Source organism: Crotalus tigris, unplaced genomic scaffold (genome assembly GCF_016545835.1).
Source record: "Crotalus tigris isolate CLP2741 ecotype Arizona unplaced genomic scaffold, ASM1654583v1 scf7180000018518.7366548510:968632, whole genome shotgun sequence".
Taxonomy (NCBI): domain Eukaryota; kingdom Metazoa; phylum Chordata; class Lepidosauria; order Squamata; family Viperidae; genus Crotalus; species Crotalus tigris.
Genome location: NW_024097054.1, coordinates 215,894 through 239,642, shown reverse-complemented (window position 1 = coordinate 239,642; position 23,749 = coordinate 215,894). Strand labels below are relative to the sequence as shown.

Below are 23,749 nucleotides of genomic sequence, written 5' to 3'. Positions count from 1 at the left end.
GTTACTAAAGCTGCCTTTATTTCTTCTTCAAAGGTTGCTACCTTTGTACAAACTTCTGCCTTTTCGGACTCCCCATTACACTGAGGTATGACGGCCTGGATCACCTGTTCCCGTTTGCTGTCATATTGGGGCATTCGGGAGAGTGCGTCCGCTAGGAAGTTCTTTCCACCTGGAACAACTTTCAAATTGAACTTGAAGCGTTGAAAGTACTGCGCCCATCGGACGTGTTTAGGCGCTAGTTTCCTTGGTGTTTGAAGCACTGTTAAGTTTTGATGATCTGTCCAGACCTCGAAGGGATGTTGAGCCCCTTCCAACAGATGGCGCCAGGTGGATAATGCCCATTTCACTGCAAATGCTTCTTTTTCCCACACCGCCCAGCGTCGTTCCGTTTCAGTGAATTTTTTGGACGTGTAGGCACACGGTTGTAGTATATTCTTCTCATTACGCTGCAATAGAATGGCTCCAACGGCTACGTCGCTAGCGTCCGCTTGTACGATGAAGGGCTTGTCCGGGTCAGGATGTGCCAATAACGGCCCCTGTGCAAACAGGCTTTTTAATTTCTCAAAGGCCTGTTGGCAGGCCATAGTCCATTCCAGCGGTTGTTTTGGTCGGGGTTTACCAGTATTGTGTTTGGTACGTAACAACTGAGTCAATGGTAGGGCCACATCAGCAAAGGATGGTATGAACTGACGATAAAAATTAGCGAACCCCAGAAACTGCTGTAATTGGCAACGAGTCCTTGGGGCTTGCCATTCCAGTACACTGCGTATCTTATTGGGATCCATCTCTATTCCCATCGCCGAAACCCGGAATCCCAAGTAATCAATACGGTCTTTGTGGAATTCACATTTTGACACTTTACAGTATAGTTTGGAATCTAGTAACTTTTTCAACACTGTTCGAACTAATTGTATGTGGTCCTCCATTGTACTTGAGTATATAAGTATATCATCTAAGTATACAAGTACACCCCTATAAAGATGGTCATGCAAGACTTCATTTATTAACTGCATGAATACAGCCGGGGCTCCCTGTAGACCAAAAGGCATCACCTTGAACTGATAACTCCCTAAGGGACAGTTAAAAGTGGTCTTCCACTCATCTCCTTCCCTTATTCGTATTCTATAATATGCCTCCCGAAGATCTAATTTCGTGAAAATCTTGCCAGTAGCTAAATGGGCAAGGAGGTCTTTCATGAGAGGCAACGGGTAAATGGGTTCTATGCATACCGCGTTCAGTCCTCTGAAATCTACACAGAGCCGCAGGCCTCCGTCCTTTTTTTCATGGAATATTACGGGTGCTGCTATTTTAGAGCGAGCCGGCTCTATAAAACCCCTAGCCAGGTTTTTATCGATATACTCCCTCATTTCCTTTAGTTCAGTGAATGTCATGGGGTACATTCTGGGCTTAGGCAACTTTGCTCCGGGAATAAGTTCGATGGCGCAATCCGTTACCCTATGGGGTGGTAGGGTATCGCATTCATGTTCGCTAAAGACTGCTGCCAGGTCGTTGTAGACTGACGGGTATCCGGGTCCGTCCCCTTCCGGTATCGGATCCACAGCACCCAGCCCTTTATCCCCATTGTAATCAGGTGTGGGTGGTGGCTGAGGACCCACGGCAACCGCAATCGTCGAGACCCATCCTCCCACCAGATGACCGGTGTCCATTTATCCAGCCAGGCCAAACCAAGAATGAGAGGTTCGGTCATGGAAGGGACCACAACGAATCGGATAACCTCCCAATGACCACCTACATCCATCCTGATTGGTTCGGTCACCAACGTGGTTGGAGCCCCCCCTAGCAGTGAACCATCTACTTGCTCGAACCGAATTGGGGATTTTAGCCGAGTGACCCTGATCCCCATCTGTTGTACTACCCCCCTATTAATTAAACATCGGGTACATCCGGTATCAAGCAATGCCTGAAAGGACCTCGCTTCCCCAGTGATTGGGCTCGTAAGAGTTACTGGAATGGTGAATGGGGCAATTGGTTCACTCACCATTGAATCTTCTATAGGGTCGTCTTCTTCGTATTTCTGTAACATGGGGGAATGATCACCGGAAGCCGGCTGTATCGGTGTCTGTCCCGCTTGGTGGGCTATCCGTGACTTCTCCGTCATTTTCTGCGGTGTAGAACCTGGCTTGCCGATTGCTGTTGGTGTCCCTAGTACTGCCGGTAGTCCGCACTCTGCTGCTCGGTGTCCTGGTCGGTTACAGCGGAAACACCTAAAAGTTGTCTTTGAGCGCGTTGCATCCGGTGTGGCCTGGACCATAGGGCCTGTGAGCGGGTCCTGGCCCCGGCGGGATGGTAGTTTGTTCTCACGTCCACCGGTATGCTCCCTCAACCCGATGTCCAGTTCCATTGCAGCTTTAAACCAATCGGACAGACGCCCCCCTATCCCTCTCACTATACATGCCCGGCGTATCTCGTTGTCCAAGCCATTCCGAAAGTGGTGGACCATTAAACGATCCGGCCACGATCGCAGTCTCCCCGCTAATTTCTGGAACTCACGGATGTATTCTTTTGCCGGTCTCCCTCTTTGTCGCAGGCCCACTAGTTGGGCCTCCGCCCACTGTAAGCGGGTTGGATCTTCAAACCTAGTTCTTAACGCATCCAGGAAGAGCCCCACATCAGCTAGTTCTCTGGCTTGGTCGCTATAAAGATCAGCTGCCCATGCAGCCGCCTCTCCCTGCAGACTTGATGTAACCGCGACCACCATCGACCAATTGGATGAATACAAGGTGGAATAGCGGTCTAGATGGTTCAGGACATGACTGAGAAAGACTGCCAGGCGATCTGGGTCCCCATCAAATGTAAGCGTTATAGGTGGAGGGTTCCACACCATATTCTGAGGCCATGGAGGCGGCACCTGTCCCCCATACCGACCAGCCGCCGGGGATGGTCTAGGGCGAGTCCCTGCTCCTCCCCCCGTGGGTCCTGCGCCCATGTCATCAGGGTCTGCCGGCCTGTTCCCCGTTCCCCTCATCCCCATTCCATAACGTGTACGCTCTGTTCCCACCTGCCTTGTGGTAGGTTCCCGCAGCGTGAACTGGTCATCCGGGTGCAGGTTAAGTTCTGTGCCGGACAATCGGAATTGGGAGGTGTAAGGTCGGCTCTCCTTGCCAGGGCTATGTATAGTAGTGGGGTATATACGTTCCCCAAACTGGTCTCTAAGGACATCCAGTGTGTACTGCCCCGGGGCTGTGGAGCAGCTCCATTCCTCCTCATGGTTTCCAGTGACCCGGCGTTCCCTCCAACCGGTAAAGCTTGGCGCCAATCGCCGTCCACGACCATCCTCGGGGAGCCCCAGCGTTGGGCTAAACCACCATTCGCCCCCCGTATCCGCTGGACGTTGCTGTCGGGTGTTTGGAGCCTCAACTACGGGAGCACAACTTTTTTCCTTCCGTCGAACCACCGTTGGCTCCTCCCCCGTGTCGCTCACCGCCAGGCCCTCCAGCTGTTCACCGGATTCCTCCGAGTCTTCAGCCATGACAGGGTCCTCTCCCTGCGTTCCCTCTGCCATAGCCCCTTGTCCCTGGCGAGTACCGGGTGTTAGAACAATTAATGTAACTAGGATGAGGGCTGACTTAATGTAAGCTCGTCCTAACTATAGGCAACTGATCCCAAGAATTAGGAACGATGCAGGATTCAACGAAGTTTCAGACTTTATTACGTTGCTCAGTTGAAAAGAAAGTCAGCCCTGGGGAACCTCCCACTCCGGCGTATTAAATAAGCCCCGCCACCACACCCATAGTGTACGCCCCAATTACCAATTACCAATCACCACTCCACCCTCGCCACACCCTCATGTCTGTCAGACCCAGCATCCCGGTTAATTCAATTTAGCAGTTAAGCAGTCAATTCAGCTCAATCCCCTTTCGACGCGCGTTGCATGTAGATTATCATTAACGGGGCATCGGCAGCCTAAATCTGTCTTTAGACACGCGCCGCAGGCGAGACGTCATCAGCTGAGCGTCGGCATTTCTAGCGCCGCCCATCTGCCTCGCCGTATCGTCGAGCCTTCTCCGCAGCGTCGCCGCCTGCTTAGTCAAGGTTCTTTACACTGGGTCTGACAGAAATTGCAGCCAAGGTGGACAACCTCCAACAATCCCTGAATCTTCAATCCCCCATGGTAATCCAGGGGTTAATATCATAGTATAAGTTAGCCACCTCAGCACTTGGACAGCCAATGTTTCCAGGCATCAGAAGCAGTTAATTTAGCCAATTATCCCCATGTGCTCCAGAAAAAATAACCACTCCTTCCAGTGCATTGGAATGGCCACAGATGGAAAAATCAGAGTGACCTCTCTATCTTTGTCCTAAACTGCCAAAGTAGAGCCATCAATCTGGAATATTTTCATTACCTAACTCATGAAACACCGAGTTATATAATTAACTTTTCATCAGATATTTCTTCCTTCTGAACTTATTAACTGAGAACATAATGTTAAAAAGGATGCTGGTTTTAAGAAATAGTACTGAGGCCTTTGAACTATGGTGCTGGAGAAGACTCCTGCGAGTCCCCTGGACTGCAAGGCAATCCAACCTGTCAGTCCTAGAGGAGATCAACCCTGACTGCTCTTTAGAAGGCCAGATCCTGAAGTTGAAACTCAAGTACTTTGGCCCCCTAAAGAGAAGGAAGGGCTCACTGGAGAAGAGCCTAATGCTGGGAAAGATTGAGGGCAATAGAAGAAGGGGACGACAGAGAAGGAGGTGGCTGGATGGAGTCACTGAAGCAGTAGGTGTGAACTTAAATGGACTCCAGAAGATGGAAGGCCTGGAAGAACGTTGTCCATGGGGTCGCAATGGGTCGGACACGAGTTCACAACAAGAACAACTGTTTTGTACCTGATGAAAGCATAACCTGGGATATTCAATTCCTGTTGAGAAGCCTAACACTTGAAGCCCTTGTTCCTGTTCTCAATGGCAAAAGACACCGAGATCAGCCAGGACTTTGCCCAGGGCATCTTTGAGGAAAGAATAAGGAAGAGGCAGCCACATATATTATAGGCATTCAGTCTGATAGGGAAATGAATTTTTTTTTTGGTGTTTAGGAGACTCCAAAAACCTTGATTTCTTTGGAGGTTAATGAGAGATCTTTGTGTTCTATATACAGAACAATATCAACCTTTCCAATAATCAGTGAAAAGCACATTTTTGTCTCTATGAATAGCAGATAGAATATACAGTTTACAAGTAGTGTAAATTGTAAACGGCTATGAATTCTTGAGAAAGATCCAAGTGATATAGAAATACAGGAAATAAATGTAGCAAATAAAGCCATTTTGTAATTTATAAAGAATAAAGGATGGGTTTGAGTCCTAAGTGTTTATTTAGTAACTAAAAACTTCTGGGATATTTTTCAAGATCCCAGACTAGCCTATAAGCCCAGGTTTTCCTAGATGTTCCCATTCAAGAACTAGCTAGAGGTGACCCTACTTAGCTTTTTCAAAACCAGTCAAGGTGAAACAGATGCAATGATGTAATGTATAGTATACCAATATAAAAATTCTGTACTTGGAGCAGAATTTCTCCTTATTAAATTCTCCAGCCTCTCACACCGTAGCATAATATTGACAGTAGCTTTGGTATCTTTATATGTTCTCTTTCCTGGGAAAGAACATGAATACAGAAAATGATGTGTTTGTTTCCTTAATCAATCTTTGTTGTGAGATTAAACAAAATGAAGTTAGATATTAAACTATATTGTGGAAGTTCACCATCATGAGGTCTTTAGTTCAGGTAGCAAGGCTTATAAAAGAACACATACAACTCCTTCCTAATCTTATCTAATAGTTAAACCTTCACAGATTAGCAGTTTTAAGATTGGCTTGCTGTGTTTCTGAAAACAGCAATTTGTTTTAGAAAACCAAGCCATTTTTACCGGTTTAGCATTATTAAGTCTCATGACCAATTTTATAGATTTGATAATTTACCACCATTGTCGAACAACTCTTGGAAAAAAGTTCCCACAACTTTTGGGCCTGGTGGCATTTTTGGAATATTGAGAACATCTGGATTCTGTGGTAAAATACCTGCTGGGAGTTTGAGTACTTATCACATAGGTATGCTAGCTACAAAGCACTAATTGATCAAAATGCTACTCACCATCTACTCTTCTCACCATGCTTTTGCAGGAGAGTCTCGCCTATCTCTCTACTTATTGTTGCCTTTTTGCTCAAACTGATTGGCACATTGAAAAAAGAAATGAGCAGCCATTTTTGTTTTCTGAGAACATAGTAGGCACTCAGAGATATTCTTGGAAATGAAAATGATGCCAGAGTTCACTTTGCTTTGAAATACTTTAGTTTCCCTTGTTTAATTCTAAGGGGAGGGAGGGAGGGAGGGAGGGAGGGAGAGAGAGAGAGAGAGAGAGAGAGAGAGAGAGAGAGAGAGAGAGAGAGAGAGAGAGAGAGAGAGAGAGAGATGTGGATATCAAGTAAAATCTGAATTGGAAATTTACAGTATTAAATTGATGGACACCATCAAGACTCAATCCCCTCTATTGCTGCTGCCTTTTGGAGCAATAGAGAACAAGTCTTCTCCCTCTTCTACATTGCAACCCATAGTTATTTCATGAGCAATATCATCCGTCTTTAATCTTGTCTTCTCTGGATTAAACAAATCCAGGTTAGGTGTATTGTTTGTATTTTTTTTTCCAGCCATATGCATGCTCCTCTTTTATAAGTAGCTTAGCTAAAGAACTACTATTCCTAATTATTGCTACCTTTTTGTCTGCATGCCATGAAAACTTTATTTAACATCAAGATGCCTAGTGCAGTTATACGATCTCTGGAAAAGATGCAGCTCTTTTTGTGAGTTGTAGACGGGTGCTGTTTGGGACATCCCCTGCTGTTCAAAACATATTTTACTTCAAATCTGAAGTACTGCACAGCTCTAAAATTTATATTCCTGTAAAGGGGAACTTGAAATGGAAAGGAATGATCAATCAGGGCAGGAGAACTACTTATAGAAAGTCTTGTTCTACCGAACCATCATTTAAGATGGTTGTGCTGAATTTGCATAGGCTTGGATTTTATTCTGCATTTTCTATTATTGATCTTCAGTGGTTCTTTGTGTTTGTTTACTTTAATTACCTTGCTTTTGTTCAAGAAATTAAAAATGACCTACCGTTTTGAAAAGCTGAGAAAAAGTAATGTTTTAAAACTAAGTGAATTTCAGTGGTAGTTAGCAGAGCAACAGAGAATATTAGTGCCAGCTAGCATTCCTCAGAAACCTTTAGATAACCGTAGTTTAGCCAAATAGCAAAATACTGAAAGTTTTGGAATATTGTCTAGGTATCCTCGAATGGACCCTGTGTAGCCATGTGCTTTTTGTAAGTAAGGCTGGGTTTGGACAAGGGAGACCTGTGTTGGATAATTTTGACAGGGCTGTCAAAGTGATTAAAAATGATAAAATTATAAACTATAGAAGGTAAAATGTTTGGGGTGGGGTTTAGTCATTTCTCAGCCTAAATCTGGCAGGGTATAGGACATTTGCTAGTAGTAGCCTATCACAAGAATATCATAAACCTACATCTATCCTGTTCATAGTAAACATAAATTTGGATAAAATGCTTGCTTTAGTTCTCTCCATTTATTGAATTGGAGTGTGAGCTCAGAACAAAAAATAAAATAAAATAAGGGAACTTAGCTGAAGAGATGCACAGTTTTGATTAAGACTTTATTCCAACCAGTGGGAAAAACAGATCAAAACTTCTATTGATACTTGAACCTGAAGCTCTTATCTCATATCTGGTAATAATCCATAGAGCAGGAGTGTGAAACTGCCGGCCCTCAGGCTGGATACATCATGGTGAAACTGCGCCCACCCCATTGCCGGCAATGGAAAAAAAAGTCGTGATACGTCGCAACACATCACATGACGTTGTGAGTTTGACACCCTGTCATAGAGTAACAAGTATGTGGCTGTATGAGTGCTATGAGTCAGCTGATGCCTCACTGAGTATTTCTCCATTTTTATTTATTATGGACCAGTTGTTTGCTTCCAGTTGAGCCTACATTTTGCTAGATCTCCCTATCCATGCTTCAGCCAAGTTTTCTTTGGAACTGATCTCTGTGCTTTCCAGCCCACAGAGTGTGATTTTTCAGATTAGTCAACAAGGAAGTTGGTAAGTGCTACCATCCACTTTGATGGCGCTCACAATGAGCAGGTTAATCAATTTAAAAATCTTGGCTCAATGATCCAGGAATAAAAAATGGCTGCAATTGCCAATATCAATAGTTGACTCAACCAGGCTGCTCTGTCTTTGAAGCACTGATGTGCTTCTGGCAAAAAAGGATCAAAAACATTGGTACCAAAGTGTGCATCTATCCATCATTAACACTAACAATGCTGCACTAGGAGGGGGAAGCTTGGACCTTGCTTCAAAATGATTTTTTAAAGTTCAGAGTTTTCCAAATAAACTACCTGTGACAAATATGAGAGATTGCAACCAGTTGCAAATATAGTATGAAGCAATTAAAAAGAACAATGATACAACCAACCTATGGTAGCTGATGAGATTTAGATACATCAGATGTGGTAATTTAGCACATCTATGGCATGGTCCCCTACCAAATCTTTTGATACACAATAGGGAACATGTGATCTTTATAACTTTATGACTTTAATGGAAATTCAAAACAGTTTCACAAGTTTCTTTCAAATTTGGGTATATAATCCTTTTCCAAGTTTAGGACTGCACTTTCCTCTTGTTTGGCATCTTGAAAATGGAAAGGGACAACTGGGCGCGGCCAGCTCACCATGGCCAACTCACCACAGCCAACTCGTCCTGGGACAACCCGTTGTTGAATTGAATTCAACAATTCAATTTAAATATTTAAAATAATTTAAAAAATATTTTTAGTTTTTGTCATTCACATTTCATTTTGTCCCTTCTTTTACACCCTTTCTTTAATAATTCTATTCCACCATTTCTTTGATATTAGTGTAACTCTTGTCCCACAGTGAGTTGGCCGTGGTGAGTTGGCCATGCCAAGTTGTCTTAGACCCCCTTGAGAACCACTCTCCTAAGTAAGTAGAATCTGGTGAAAGAAGTGAAAATAGCCAAAACAAATCCATAAATTATTTTAATTTAACCTAAAATTACACTTCATGAAGCCAACTAAATAAAATTAATTGAATTACTGCATCCCACTGTACAATAATTTTCCCCATTTGTCTCGCTAAAATGTCAATGCAACCTTTTGTGGAGCACTCAAGCTACACTGAAGGCTCCAAATAACAATATGTGATTGGGGTCTCACACTGTACATGGCTGTTGTAGAGGTCTGCTCACCAAACCTTGACTTGCTGAGGTTCATCAGGGGTGAAGCTTTGTGGTTCATCAAATCGAAGTCCTGGTAGAGCCCCGGTTAATGCACACAATGCATTTTGAAAATCACAGCGCTCCAAACTTCTTCAACATCCTAAGAGTTACTTTGTACTTTCCTATTTTCCCATTATAAAAACTGGCATTTTAGCAGCATGACGTCTCTTTTGTTCTTCCAGGAGGGTTTTGACAAACTGTATACAGTGAAAGGAAAAACTTGCTTAGAAGCGAGATGGCTTTTTTGCCAGTAACAAAAACCTGACTAATTGTGTCTTTCTGAAAATTGGCAGGAAGTAAGGAGAGATGGGGTAAGAGCAATGGATTTTGGAAGTAGAATAGGTGTCAGTCTATGCAGCAGTCTATGACTGCCCAAGACCCTGTTACTAAAAATCTGTGCAATCATGAATCAACTATTGTCAATACTGCCTTTATATGACCCTGTAATCCCTTAATTCGTGGTACAGTCAGGACAGCTAGATGGAGCTGAGTGTTTACTGGCCAACTATTGCAGCAAAATACATAAAAATTACTTTTGAAAAGTATCTGGGTAATGCTATGCTTTTAGATGAATCCTGAATACTTGCAAACATTATTACAATATATATAAAACTGAGTCTGCTGGATACAGTTACATCACAACTGGTGTCCAAATAATTTAGTAGTTTACTGTCAAAACATTTTATCTTGGCTCTCAAAAGCAAAAAAGAATTATTGATCTGTTTTTGAACTGCAGATTTTACAGGCTTCCTTCTCTTTTTTGCAACAGTTCTGGTGGCGCTTTGTGTAAATCCCATTTGCATTCATTTCTGTGAGATTGCTCATTAAACGAGGGGCAAAAAATAGCCTGTTGGGTGAGCATTGCCTCTTTTGCTTGTATAAAGTCTTTAATTCCTATTTCCAAAATACTGCAAGAATTGAAGGCTTCTTCTGAAGTTCCAGACCTGGGAAATCATTTCCTATCAGGCCAGATGTTGGCTTATTGGGCCTCTACTCTGCTGATAATTGACTTTCCATGGTCTCACCAGTGGACTTCCTAAATGTGTCTCTTCTGATATACGTTCTTTGTCCCAGCTCCTTTGCTACTGTAAAACCATTCAAGTAGTAGCTAAATGTCTGTGGAGATTCTCAGTCATCCAAGTCATGGTTGTCCCAAATGTGCTTTTTCAAAAGGCAACTGGACTTTGTTTTTCCTTGAAGACGTTTCGCTTCTCATTCAAGAAGCTTCTTCAGTTCTGAACAAGCATCTTGGATGAGAAATGTCTTTAAGGAAAAACAAAGCCCTGTTGAAAAAGCATATTTGGGACATTCAAGTAGTAGTTATAACTGAATGGGGATGTGGGGGAAGAAGGTTTTCTTCCTCAAAAACTATCAGCCTGCTGCCTTGGTGGTTATTAATATTTAATGGATATTAAATGAAAGGATGCATTGAAGCTTTAACAGTATGTGGTTTGTCTTTATTTGCCTTGAAAACCAGAGGCAAGGAACCACTTCTAGCTTGCTATCTTTGAAAATGGAAAAAAAAATGTGCTGATGGAGAAATTGTCTTGTCAGATTAAATTAGGATCATAGCATTGGAAGAGTTCTTTTAGATTGGTGAAAGCAACCTCTGCTCAAACAGAAATTCTTATTAAAGGACTCAAAATAGATGGCTGTCTAGCCTCCGCTTGAATGTATCCAATGAAGGCTTGTCCCTTCTCTGGGAATTCGGTTCCACTTTCAAATCAATCTTATCCTTAGGAGTTCAGCCAGAATACGACTCCTTGTAATGTAAACCTATTAATCTGTGTCTTGCTTGCTAGTACAGCAGAGAACAGCTTTTGCTGTTCTGTGAAACACCACTTCAGCAACTGAAGAATGCTGTCATAACTTCACTGAGGTGTCTTCGTGTAAAGCTTAACATAATCACTATTTTGTCTCCATGAGAGACTTAGTGTCTGCCCTTGATTATACTTTGTGCCATTCTTTGCACCATTCTGGTTTTAGTTTAGAAACTTACAGTGCGGTGACAAAAAATGGACAGATGGCTATTGGAAAAAACAGAAAACTTCATAACTTTGACCCTAAATTATGTGGCTAAATAAGAGAATTTAGAATGAAGATGTCTTTACAAGTCTTTACACACTCACATACACAGTTTCTCTCACACAAGCACACATAATCAGGGATGGGTATGTAGCTTTTCCTATCCTTAGTTATAACACAACCAAAGCAGATAACCCACATAGATAACAGTAAGCTTGAAAAGTTGGTTAATGATGATGGCACAAAAATAGAATGGTAGGAAAAAAATTGAGAACTTTCAATGACCTTGATTGGATATAATTCTAAGCAAGAGAAGGTCACACTACTGTATACTTGTGATGCAGGTCTCATTCTTCTTTGAAAAGCCAAGGTTAGAACATATAACTATATTGTGAATTCTATACATTAACTATATGGTATGTGAATAAGTACATTTTTCTATCAGTCTAAATCTGCAGCAGATAACTTCTCAGGAGAGTTACAAGTTTTAGTACTACAAGACTCAGCTTCTTACTGGAAAATTAAACTTGCATCCACGCTGCTCTTGTTTTAGAGCAGGGGTGTCAAATTCGCAATGTCTCGTGACGTGTTGCAACGTATCGTGACTTTTTTTCAATTGCCGGCAATGGGATGGGCGCAGTTTTGGCATGACGCATCCGGCCCTTGGGCCGGCAGTTTGACACCCCTGTTTTAGAGGGCTTGAGGAAGAAGCGTGGGAAAAGGACAGGCAGAGTCTGGGGGTGGAGTCAAGAGAGGTATCAGCCTGGAGTTACGTTATTATAAACGGTCTAAGTTCAATCCCTCTTGAATTCCGTTAATTCTTAGTGCTGACCAATTTAGTGCTGACCATGAGATGACAAGATTCTTGTGCATAGGCATGAGCAATAAATCAGCTTAACTGTAACTTAATATATGGTCGTCATTCTTTGTGCCTGATAAGAAGTCCATATGAAAGAGTATTCCTCCATTTAAAACAAAGACACTCTCTCTGTGCACACAAGGTATCATGAGGAATTATGAATGATCATTTATAAACACTAAGGCTAAAACAGTGTTTCTCAACCTTGACAATTTTAAGGCATGTGGACTTCAACTCCCAGAATTCCACAGCCAGCATTGGAATTCTGGGAGTTGAAGTCCACATGCCTTAAAATTGTCAAGGTTGAGAAACACTGGGCTAAAAGAAGTATTCAGTATCAGAGCAAAAATAAGATTGTTGGGCATTAGACAATAAAGTAAACTCCTTTCTGATTCATCCCACACCAACCCAAAATTTGCAAATAGACATGCAGAGCTCACTAGGAGTAATTAAGAGAGAGGGCTGTTTTCTCCAATACCCTTAATTTCCAGTCACTTAAGGATGATGGGAAGCAGAAGTCTACAGTGTTTATGAAAACTGTCAGTGGCTCTTGAAAAACCTGCATATTTTTGCTTGATTTAGCATGCCATTTATCACAATGCCAACCATGTAAGTGAGACACCTACATTCTTTCATTAAGCAGTAATTCAGTATCATGGATATTAAGTATAAGACTACCATAAATGGAAACGGTTTCCCAGTAAAGCACTGTGGCCCATTTGGGTGTATATACGTGGACTTGAGTAGCATAATCTTTCATTATGGCATTGGCGTTAGTTTTGTGAGCAAACTAAACTTCTCAAGGACTTTTCCCCATATTGAAATCAAAACTGATGCTTTTGCGAAGATTCATGGTTATGATCAGCGTATTTAAAAAGTTGTATGGAGTTGTCAAGTGCAGGCATGTGACTCAAGAAATCACTACTATAAGCTCTGTAATTTTTATCATTGAGTCATAATGCATATAATACTCAAGATCTATATGCTTTGGTGATAGTAGTAATTGTTGTAATACTAGCAGTAATAATTGTAGTAGTTATCATAGCAGGAGCAATATTAAAAATGACCTTAGTGACAAATGTTTTGGTTTAATTGCTGTAGAAAATTAATTTGGTTTGGTAACATGGAGTAATTGTTAGAGTGGACAGGGTTAGACTCTTCCTGCATCAGTCATGCTTGCTATGGAAATATATTTGGCTTATTGACACCTGAGAAAATGTTGTGTGTGGATTTTTTTTCCTGTTGCACAAAACAAGAAATTAAAATCAGGAAAGGAAGAGGGTAGCAACTTTGATATGCTACCTGATGGCTCTATAGGAGATATTCATAAATCAAAATAGCTTCTTTTTCCTACAAAGGCTCTGAAAATGTGGTTCTGTGGACTCTTGTTAATCTCTGGAGCTACTCTGGTTGATTCTTAAGAGAGCACTTCATTCTGTCTCCACAGTGATTTTACTTAAACTTTTCATTGTCTTGTGTTGAAGGTTGAGAGAAGACGCTACCTTTGCCTCTTACTACTGGACTACAATGCCCTTCTCTCTCTTTTTCTCTAAGCGTGTTGCTCCTTTCCTTTGACATGTTGCTGCATTCATTCGTGAAGTAATTTGTGAAGTCCTTTGGGATCTCATGAATTGTTCCCAGATCTTATTAATTATTGCTGTATTAGTAGTTCTCAACTTACAATCACAACTGAGGCTGAAATCTTGTTCTTTGACCAAAGTAGTGATTAAGTGAGATGCCCATGTGACTGCTTCTCCAATGACCCCAATCCTGATACTCTAAAATGTAGTCATTTAGCAATCTTGTGGGTCATTAAGCGGATAGAGTTCCAGGTAAGGAGTGCAGGGTGTCTCAGGAGGGTAGGGTAAAGCCTAGGAAACACCATTCATTCAGGAGCTGAAAATATTGAAATACAAACAGGATTTTCAGCCATTGACTGGAGAGATACTCATGAGTGGCCAGCACCAGACCCCCTCCACTGATCTGAGGCAATACGCACTTCTTAACATACCATCTCTCCACTCTCTGCTTGGATTTCGGCTTCTGCTTGTCTCTGGGGCTAGCTCAAAGAGCTGCCTGTTGAAGGAATTTGGGTCTCTTCCATGCATATAAAGGAACTCCTTCAGCAGGGCACTGGAATGGACCTGAAGTCTTCAGGATTTCAGCTCCGTTTCTGCATGCTGCCACAGGAATTCAGCTCCCCTTGGCAGGCAGCTCTTTCAGGCAGCCCCCAGAGATGAAAGACAGGCAGCAGTTTGCAACATTCCCTGCCAGATTTCCCATTGACTTAATGTAAATCGAGGACTGCCTATAATTATGCTGTTGTGAAGAGGTTCTTGTATGTGGATGGATTCGTTCATTTATTTAGGCAGTTGCTAACATAACTTGGCTTCGTTTACATACTCTGTGGGTGAACTTCTGCAGTCTGTGCTGTTGTTTTTTGTTTCTTGTTTCCCACTGTCACCCTGACCCCTCCCCCTTGTGAAAGCAAACAAGGCAGTGAGGATTTCTTGAGGTTGTCCAACTGCTAGGTCTCTGTATTTTGTCTTCATGTGTTTTAGCAGTGCAGTTGCCAAAATATTTCCTCAGGAGGCTTGTTAATGGGTCTGAGATTACATAAATTCAATACTCTGGGTTCCCTCTTCTTTCCAAAATAGACTACAAATTAACACTCTGGTTGGAGCAGTGCCTAAAAGCTTGGAAATGTTTTTATAATCATAAGTCATGGATCCTTTAAGATGTCAACTAGCTCAAAACAAATGGAAAAATTGGTGAATCAGTATCAATTACATTGATTACATTCAGTCTACAGCTAGTCCTGGACTTAACCACCACAACTGAGCCCAAAATTTATGTTGCTGAGTGACACACTTGTTAAGTGAGTTTTGTCCCATTTTACAACCTTCCTTGCCGCGATTGTTAAGTTGGCAATACGGTTGTTAATTGAATTTGGCTTCCTCACTGACTTTGCTTGATGGAAGGTCACAGAAGGTGATCACATGACCACAAGACACTGCAACCTTCATACGTATGAACCAGTTGCCAAGCATCTGAATTTTGATCACATGACCATGGGGATGCCATAATGGTTGTAAGTGAAAAACCAGCATAAGTCACTTTTTTCAGGGCTCTTGTAATGTCAGACTGTCACTAAACAAACTGTTGTAAGTCAAGGACTACTTGTATTACCATTCAGAAACCTGCTCTCCTAGGGTCAAATATGGTTCTCCAGCTTATTTCAGGCAGCCCATCAGACTCCTCTCGAAACCCCTCTGCAAGAGTTCATTTAAATTATTTAATAAGATCTATCTTTTACTTGCAATCTGCTTTTGGGGAACAAAAAAAAGGAAGAGAGAAAGAAAAGGATGTCAGACTGGAAGGGCCCCCTCATTTTTGATTGATGCTCCCAACAATGTATTCTTGACATTTTTTTTTTCTTTTTCACTAGTGTGTTCCCAAAAGTGCACAGTTGGTTCACTTTTTTTTTTCAGATCAGCCAAAAGATGATGATATAAAAGTACATCTGTGCCTTTTCTAGTGATTAGATTATCTTTAAAAATGTCTACCTGAAAGGATCATTTCAAGAAGAGTTCAGCTTGGGATAGTTATTTCACTGAAATAAATGTTTGGAAACTGATGTAACTTGAGCAGATCTTGCTGCATCAATAAGAAATGAGATCGGGTCAAATCTCTCAGTTTCACTAGGGCAGTGGTTCTCAACCTTTTTAATGCCGCGACCCCCAACCGGTCGTAAGTCGAGGACTACCCAACCGGTCATAAGTCGAGGACTTTCCTGCCCGGGAGCGCCACGCATGCGTGGTGCCGCCCCCTACGCCGGCCGAGGTGTAGCTGGCAAGCAGCAGAGTCGGCGCAGGCTGGCCACCGGCTGGGCCACCAGCTGGCCCAGCCCAAGGGAGATAAGGCACCCGCCGGGCCCCACGCGTGCCAGCAATCCTCCCTGCGCCCGCCGGCCTCCCACCTCCCACCCCTGGCCCTCTTTTACTTACATTTTTAGTAGTTGCTCAGCAGGGAGGGGTGGAAGCTTCCAGACAGCTCGCCTTCGCTGCAGACAACTTGCAGCACCGTTTGCAGAATGGGACTTTTGGCGGGCTCAGCAGGGCAGAGACAGCCTGGACCATTCCTATTGGCTTTTGAAAGCCAATAGAATTAGACTCTATTCAAGAGAGTCTATTCTATTGGCTTTCAAAAGCCAACAGAATAAAAGGGAGTAGCACAGCTAAGGAAAAGGGAAAATGGTGGACTGCATTGTTTGGCGACCCCCGTGAAATGGTCATTCGACCCCAAATGGGGTCCCGACCCACAGGTTGAGAACCGCTGCACTAGGGTCTGCCCAGCGAACAAATTATTTTATATGTACAACTGTGGAGGTAAAGGTATGTCTAAAGCAGTGTTTCTCAAGCTTGGAGCAATGCCTAAAAGCTTGGAAATGTTTTTATAATGCCCCTGCTGTCTGGGGAACTCTGCGACTTGAAGTTCACACATCTTAAAGTTGCCTTGGTTAAATAACACGAACGTGTAGTGTATTTTCAATGAGGGGACTTGGCATTTTGGAGACTTGGCAGAGTAGGCTCCTGCCAAGCCCCACACGCCATCTGGGGAACAACCACTCAAAACCTCTGCCCATACTCTACTGACTTCCTAAGATTTTATTTATTCCATTTATATCCTGCCTTTTTTTGTGGAACATCAAAGTCATTGCGTAAGATTTATTCATGGAAGAGCAATCCTGAACGTAACATCTGTGGTTGAGCAGAAGCTTGAAAACGTATGTTTCTGATAAAGGTCTCCAGAATCACAACAAGCATATCAGTATCGAGATCAGCCTTTTCATTTAAAGTTGCCTTACTGATGACCTACAGGTAGTTCTGGACTTAAGAATCAATGGAGCCTGCCCACTATAGTGACAAGTTCTGACCATCGTCAAGTGGATCCAAACAACCCAATTTTATGATTTTTTGCGGCAGTTGCTAAGCAAATCTTCATGGTCATTGAGTGAATCCACAGTCATTAAGCAAACCAATTGTTCGCTATGGGGCATTTTTTGCCAAAAACACCAGTTTTCGGCAAAATGTAAATCATAGTCATGTGATTGCAGGACGCCACAAATACCCATAAATGGGTATGGCTTGCTGAATACCTGAAATGCGGCACATACAGTGCATAATCTGCATAAAAAAGGCCCTCCAGAGGCATATTTTTCATTTTCTCCACAGAAGTACATCCAGCACAGAGTTCTCAATTGGTAAGAGTGATTAGTGCATCCACCACATTGCCCATGTGTTCCTGTAAGCTGCGTTCTGCTGCCGCCCTAGATATCTCCATCTCATTCATAATCAATTCCAGATCCTCTTTCTTGATGATGACTTTTGCCAGCCCTTTTTCTCGTTCCTGCTTTGCTTTCTGCTCTCTGGATCTTTGGTCCCCTATCACTGACATGGCCGTCTCCAGATTGGAGCTCTGGATCTCCTTCTCCCCCGCGTAGTCGGTCACGCACTCTAGGTCAGCCGCGCCACTGTCGTGCTTCCGCAGCTATCCCCGCCAACCGCGGAGCCATTGTGCTTGGCCTCCAGCTGCACATCCCCCTCGGCCTCCATCACCTCACCGCTCCCGCAGTGATGCACTTCCGGGCATGACATGAGGGGGTCAATTGGAACGTTAGAACTGGGTCATTAGTACCTTTTGGGGGGTCCATAGGAACTGAATGATAATGAAGCAACCAGTCATATAAATCATACCTAGACAGCCTGGGGTGTAATGGGACCAAAGAAGCATCTCCTTAAACAGAAACATCATTTCAGGCTCACATGGAACAAAGTTGAACTGCTTTAATAAGATGCTCAGAGGTGGCTTGCTTGCCTAATGTTCTCTAACAGTCCTATAACGTATGCGTGCTTTTGGTTGTATTCTTGTGCTTCGAAAAGGAAACAAATGTTTTCAGCCAGGCTATCCAGTTTCTGTATATTTATGAATTGTAGGAAAGGGTGATAAGGAGGGGGAGGGGAGGGGAAGGAATTGCAGGAAAGGGTGTTCTGGTATTTCTTCATGCATAATAATAGGTATTGCTTTTAAAGTAAGTAAAGTAAATAAGCACAAACAAAATGTGTGTTTATTATTAAACTTCTATGCCGCCCATTTGGCTGAGGCAGCTTACAGCCATACAGTTAAAATACCATATAAAACATTAAAACAATAAATAACCATACATTTAAAATCCAGTTATTTCATACCAGATTTGCAGTATTACCAGGAAGAATACCATAAATGTAGTTGTGTTAGGCAGCTATTAACTCTACTTACATAATGTACATAATAATACCTCTAATCTTGTGTTGCTATTTTGGTAATAGCAGTCTAGCACTCTTTCTCAAGGAAATCATCGTCTTTTATTTGGGGAGTTTACTACAAGGTAGAAGAGAATGGAGAAGAGAGCACTCAAAAAGTGTAGCATGCCTTTCTTTGAAACTAATTATTTAATCACATTTCAGCTTTTTTTTTTCCAAACATTTCAACACATTGCAAGATTTTTGCTAGATGTTCCCTGCTGCAGCTGTATGCTTTTATGCTTACCTTATACCAGAAGGTTGGGGTGTGTGTGTGTGTGGAATTGCTGAGTCATTCTTTGCCGAGATTTAAAAAATACTAATCCACTCTACCTGCTAAAAATCAGCTGGGAAAATTCCTCTGTCCCTCACAGTGATGCATTTTCTTTGATTGGCTTTTTCTAGATCGTAAAGTCCAAACCAGAAAGAGCATCTCTGACGCCTTTAATGCTGCAGCCGAGACTGTCAGATGGAATTCCTTGCGTTAGCATCCATTTAACGGATAGTTTGTGTCCCAAGGAGATGGAGTTAGCTGATGAAATCTCCTTCCTAAGCAGTGCTGCCTTCTTCACCAGGTTAGTGTCTCTTCTTTCTGCAAGGTCAGAGGCAAGGTTAGTTTCCACATCATCTTCTGAGAGCGTTACTGTGTGTTTGTGGGTACACAAAGCCCGCAGCTTAAGAGCATTGCAGCAGAGGGCAAGTGCTTTAAGAAATCTTAGATGCTGAGCAGCCAGTCATGGCTACCATCAATTAGACACTCATTTCCTTTATTATTAATAGCGAAGTGATCTTTTCCTTAGGTGCATGCCAAAAACTCTGCAGTGCTAACAGCACTATTAGAAATATGCCAGCAGATGTGTGTGGTTTTTGATGCGGTCCCCGTTAACGATCTCCAGGAAAATACAACAGTTGATAACATAATGAAACCGTGTCTATGACAAATTAGATAATACTTCTTTTCAAGCATTAGTGTTAATAAGAAGGGTAAACTAAAGGAATGCTTCTATTTGTTAGATGTGTTCTTAATGAAACAAGGCGATACTGGATGTGGTCTTATCTTGGCTCTATTTCAGTACTTGTAATGTGAGATTGGGGGGAAAAAACATAACCTTAACCATTCCTTCCTGTGACCTGCTTTAACTGCAGGAAAATAAGCAGATAAATCTTAAGAGTCTGCCAGTGAGGCAAAAATGTACGGCTTTTTCCACTTCAAGCCTGTAATTTAAAAACAACAACAACAACTCCTGGTCTATGCCAAAAAGAGGTAAATGAAAATGTTAGCAAAAAAGGCAAGCTAGTCTAAATTAGAATGGCATTGAAACCAAAGATTCTGCACGAACCTGAAAACCCTTTGTATTATAGCTGGTAAAATGAAAAGGGGCTGCTTTGCAGAGTAGCCCTGACTCCAGGTGCGGCAGATGTTTTGAGGTAGTGCCCTGTCATAGAAGACACATTGTCTGAACAGAAGTGCTGAAGCAGCTGATGAAAAGTGCTGACGTCTGGCTGCAGGGGAAATGTCCTCTCTGTGTTCAACTGAAGTGGCTAGTTTGGAGTTGCGTGTTAATTCCATGCAGCCCTTACTTAGGGCACGGCTTCATTCAGCTACCTTGAAGGATTACCTGGAGAAACGTGATCAGAGCAAGAAGCCTTTCTCAATGTCACACACGTCTAAGCCTAAGTCGTGGTATATCAGCCACGGTGTACCAAAACTTCCTGTGTGAAACCAGAAGAAGGTATACAGGTGGTCCTTGACTAACGACCATAACTGAGCCCAAAATTTCTGTTGCTAGGCGAAACAATTGTTAAGTAAGTTTTGCCCCCTTTTACCACCTTTCTTGACACAGTTGTCAAGCCAATCACTGCAATTGTTAAGTTAGTAACATGGTTGTTAAGTGAATCTGGCTTTCCCATTGATTTTGCTTGTCAGAAAGCCACAAAAGGTGATCACCATGACCTCAGAATACTGCAGTAGTCAGTTGCCAAGGTCTAAATTTTGATCACATGACTATGGGAATGCTGCAAATGTGAAAAACAGTCATAAGTCACTTTTTCTCAGTGCCGTTGTAACTTTAAAGAGTCGCTAAACAAACAGTTGTAAGTTGAGGACTACCTGTATTTCTGTAGCCTTGAGTTACTCATCACCAGGACCGACAGGTTATGGATTAGGCTTCCCTTGGAGCCTAAGAATAACATAGTAGTATAGTCAGAAATCAAATCCATTGAATTAAAGCACATTAGAACAGATACAAATCAGAACCGATTTTTGTGTTTCCCAGTATTGTTTTTGCTTCTTTACTTATTTGAAATATATATATTTTGGAGAAGATACTGCACTGCCTTTGTTTAAGGCAGTGGTTCTCAACCTGTGGGTCGGGACCCCATTTGGGGTCGAACGACCATTTCACGGGGGTCGCCAAACAATGCAGTCCGCCATTTTTTTTCCCCTTTTCCTTAGCTGTGCTACTCTCTTTTATTCTATTGGCTTTTGAAAGCCAATAGAATAGACTCTCTTGAATAGAGTCTAATTCTATTGGCTTTCAAAAGCCAATAGGAATTGTCCAGGCTGTCTCTACCCTGCTGAGCCCGCCAAAAGTCCCATTCTGCAAACGGTGCTGCACCAGTTGAGTAGTCCTCGACTTACAACTGGTTGAGTAGTCCTCGACTTACGACCTGTTGGGGATCGCGGCATTAAAAAGGTTGAGAACCACTGGTTTAAGGAATAAATTTTAAATAAAACACAAAATGCCATGGCTTCCTCCTTATTCTTTGTTTCCAGGAACATGTTATTTTTGTCTCCATGGCAATCAAGGCAAATTTTCCTCTTGCTATTGTTGTTAAAATTTGCTAGGAATAGAACTGATGAAAGACGAAACTGCTTTCTCAGCTTTTTTGGTATCTGTAGATCTAGAAAGAAAACCTGTAGTTTGGAAACCGGAAGTTAAATCCTACGTATAAGCAAGTTATTAGGGGTGACCCTGTTTGTCTTTGCCATTCTATTTTTATAATGTACAGACACCATAATTGCCTACACGGCTTAAGCACCATAAGTTGGAGAGTCTACATGGTGACTGCTTTCTCCTCTTAATGTGACCATTCCCAACTCTGTGCCCTTCAGTTTTGTTATGACTACCGTGCCTATCTTCCCAGCCAGCACAGCTACTGGTAATATCAGATTTAATGTGACATGTACCTTACTTAACATTTATTCCATTGTAGTGAATAACCTTGGAACACTAAGTCTTACAATAGTAAGTTTCTTCTCCTAAAGTGTGTGTATGTGTACTGCAGAGCATCTTGCTGTAGTTGCTGCTGACACTGCAAATCATAGATGAGTACGGTATGCGCTATTATGGTCTGTCTTACAATTGTACAAATAGTGCAGGTAAATGCCAATATAACACAATGCCAGTTTTATATATATTGTATATAAGTTGTTCAATTATAAGTTTATTCACTGAAGGACTAGTGTTTTGACTCAAACCCATATTAATTGGTGGTTTTCCAAGCTGGTTTTCTCTCTTTTCTGGATGTGAGTGCTGCAGAGCTCCCAGGAGCCCTAACCAGCCTAGCCACTGGCAGGAAATTTTAAAAGCTGTACTCTAAAATATCTGGAAAACACTATATTATCTACTGACCCTGCAGGAATCATTTCCACCCTAATGAGTGAGCCATTCACAAGTGACTTTTCCCTTTTTCTCTATATACGCTTGAAGTTTGCGTTATTATACTATACAGATAGTCCCTTGTCTTACGATCACAATTGAGCCAAAATTTCTGTTGTTAAGTGAGACATTTGTTAAGGGAGTTTTGCCCCACTGTAAAATCTTTCTTGCTACAGTTGTTAAGTGAATCACTGCAGTTGATAAGTTAACAACATGGTTGTTAAGTGAATCTGGCTTCCCCACTGATCTTGCTAATCAAGAGATTGCAAAAGGTTATCATATGGGACACAGCAAGGGTCCTAAGTACGAATCAGTTGCCTAGGATCTGAATTTTGATCACATGATCATGGGAATCCTACAAAGGTCATAAGTGTGAAAAATGATCATAAGTCACTTTTTTCAGTGTTGCTGTAATTTTGAAGTCACTAAATGTCTCTTTTGTAAGTTGAAGACTACCTGTACTTAATAGACATCTGATATCTCATACAGTAGTCATCAACTACAAAACCTTTCATCTTTTTGACTTAAATATAAAGTTATGGTTATTGTATCTACTTCAGTCTCATTGCATTCTAGTCTTAATTACAAATATACAGTAAATTCGTAACCTAAATACTTTTATTATGTAATTATAACATACTGCATAATATGTAACAAACATTTTTTAAGTAATTTGTTCCTTCAGTAGTGATGTCTTTAAATGTCAGGTTGATCTGCAGTAAGACATCTATGATCAGGTAACCTACTGCGCAGAAAGTCAGTGGATGGTTAGAATATTGCTACGCCAACTTTGTCTATTTAAGTATGCAGTGATGGAATTCAGCTTCAGAAGATGATAGACAAAATCATTTGACCCATTTATTTCCAGGAAGCTGGCATTTGACATTGAAGTTGCTTTGGTCCTTATGTTAGATCTGTTAAGAAAGAGACAAAGAAATGTGTTGAATCTCTCCAATCTCTTAGCACAGGGGTCTTCAAACTTGGCCCTTTTATGACTTGTGGACTTCAACTCCCAGAATTCCTCAGCCAGGCATTGCCTGGCTGAGGAATTCTGGGAGTTGAAGTCCACAAGTCATAAAAGGGCCAAATTTGAAGACCCCTGTCTTAGCAGCCTTTAATATAATTTACCATGACATCTTCCTAGGCTGTCTTTAGGGGTTACGTTTGGGGTTCCTAGTAATATAGCTGTTTACAAGGTAATCCTAATGGAAACCTGCTGGATCCCATGACATTTAAGCCAAAAGATCCTGAAAGGGTGTATCTTGCACTCTACTCCATACATTAAAACAGCCTTAGTCACTAAAATATAATCAACTGAACTGTAAGAACAGCCTACATTGATTTTAGACTAATTGACTGGTAACTGGCTTTTTAAAACTTGTTCTCATTGTTATAATTTTCTTGCAGAGTTTTCTCAGCAATCCTTTCTGAAGACAGGATTAGATCAGAAATTAAAGTACAGGCAGTCCTTGACCTATGACCATAACTGAGCCCAACATTTCAGTTGCTAAGTGAGACATTTGTTAAGTGA

The 23,749-nt window shown here is 41.9% G+C and overlaps 1 protein-coding gene and 1 pseudogene across 4 annotated transcripts in view; one reads left to right on the top strand and one right to left on the bottom strand.

Annotated features, from left to right (window-relative positions):
• The window catches only part of FAM13A (family with sequence similarity 13 member A), a 144,349-nt gene that overhangs the window by 39,585 nt on the left and 81,015 nt on the right, over window positions 1–23,749 (top strand). For all 4 annotated transcript variants that reach the window (XM_039353399.1, XM_039353400.1, XM_039353398.1 and 1 more), the window contains exon 7: window positions 18,962–19,131. In XM_039353399.1, the coding sequence (XP_039209333.1) occupies window positions 18,962–19,131 (170 nt within the window). The remainder of the gene's footprint in view (window positions 1–18,961; window positions 19,132–23,749) is intronic.
• Window positions 17,403–17,830, bottom strand: LOC120312551 (annotated as a pseudogene).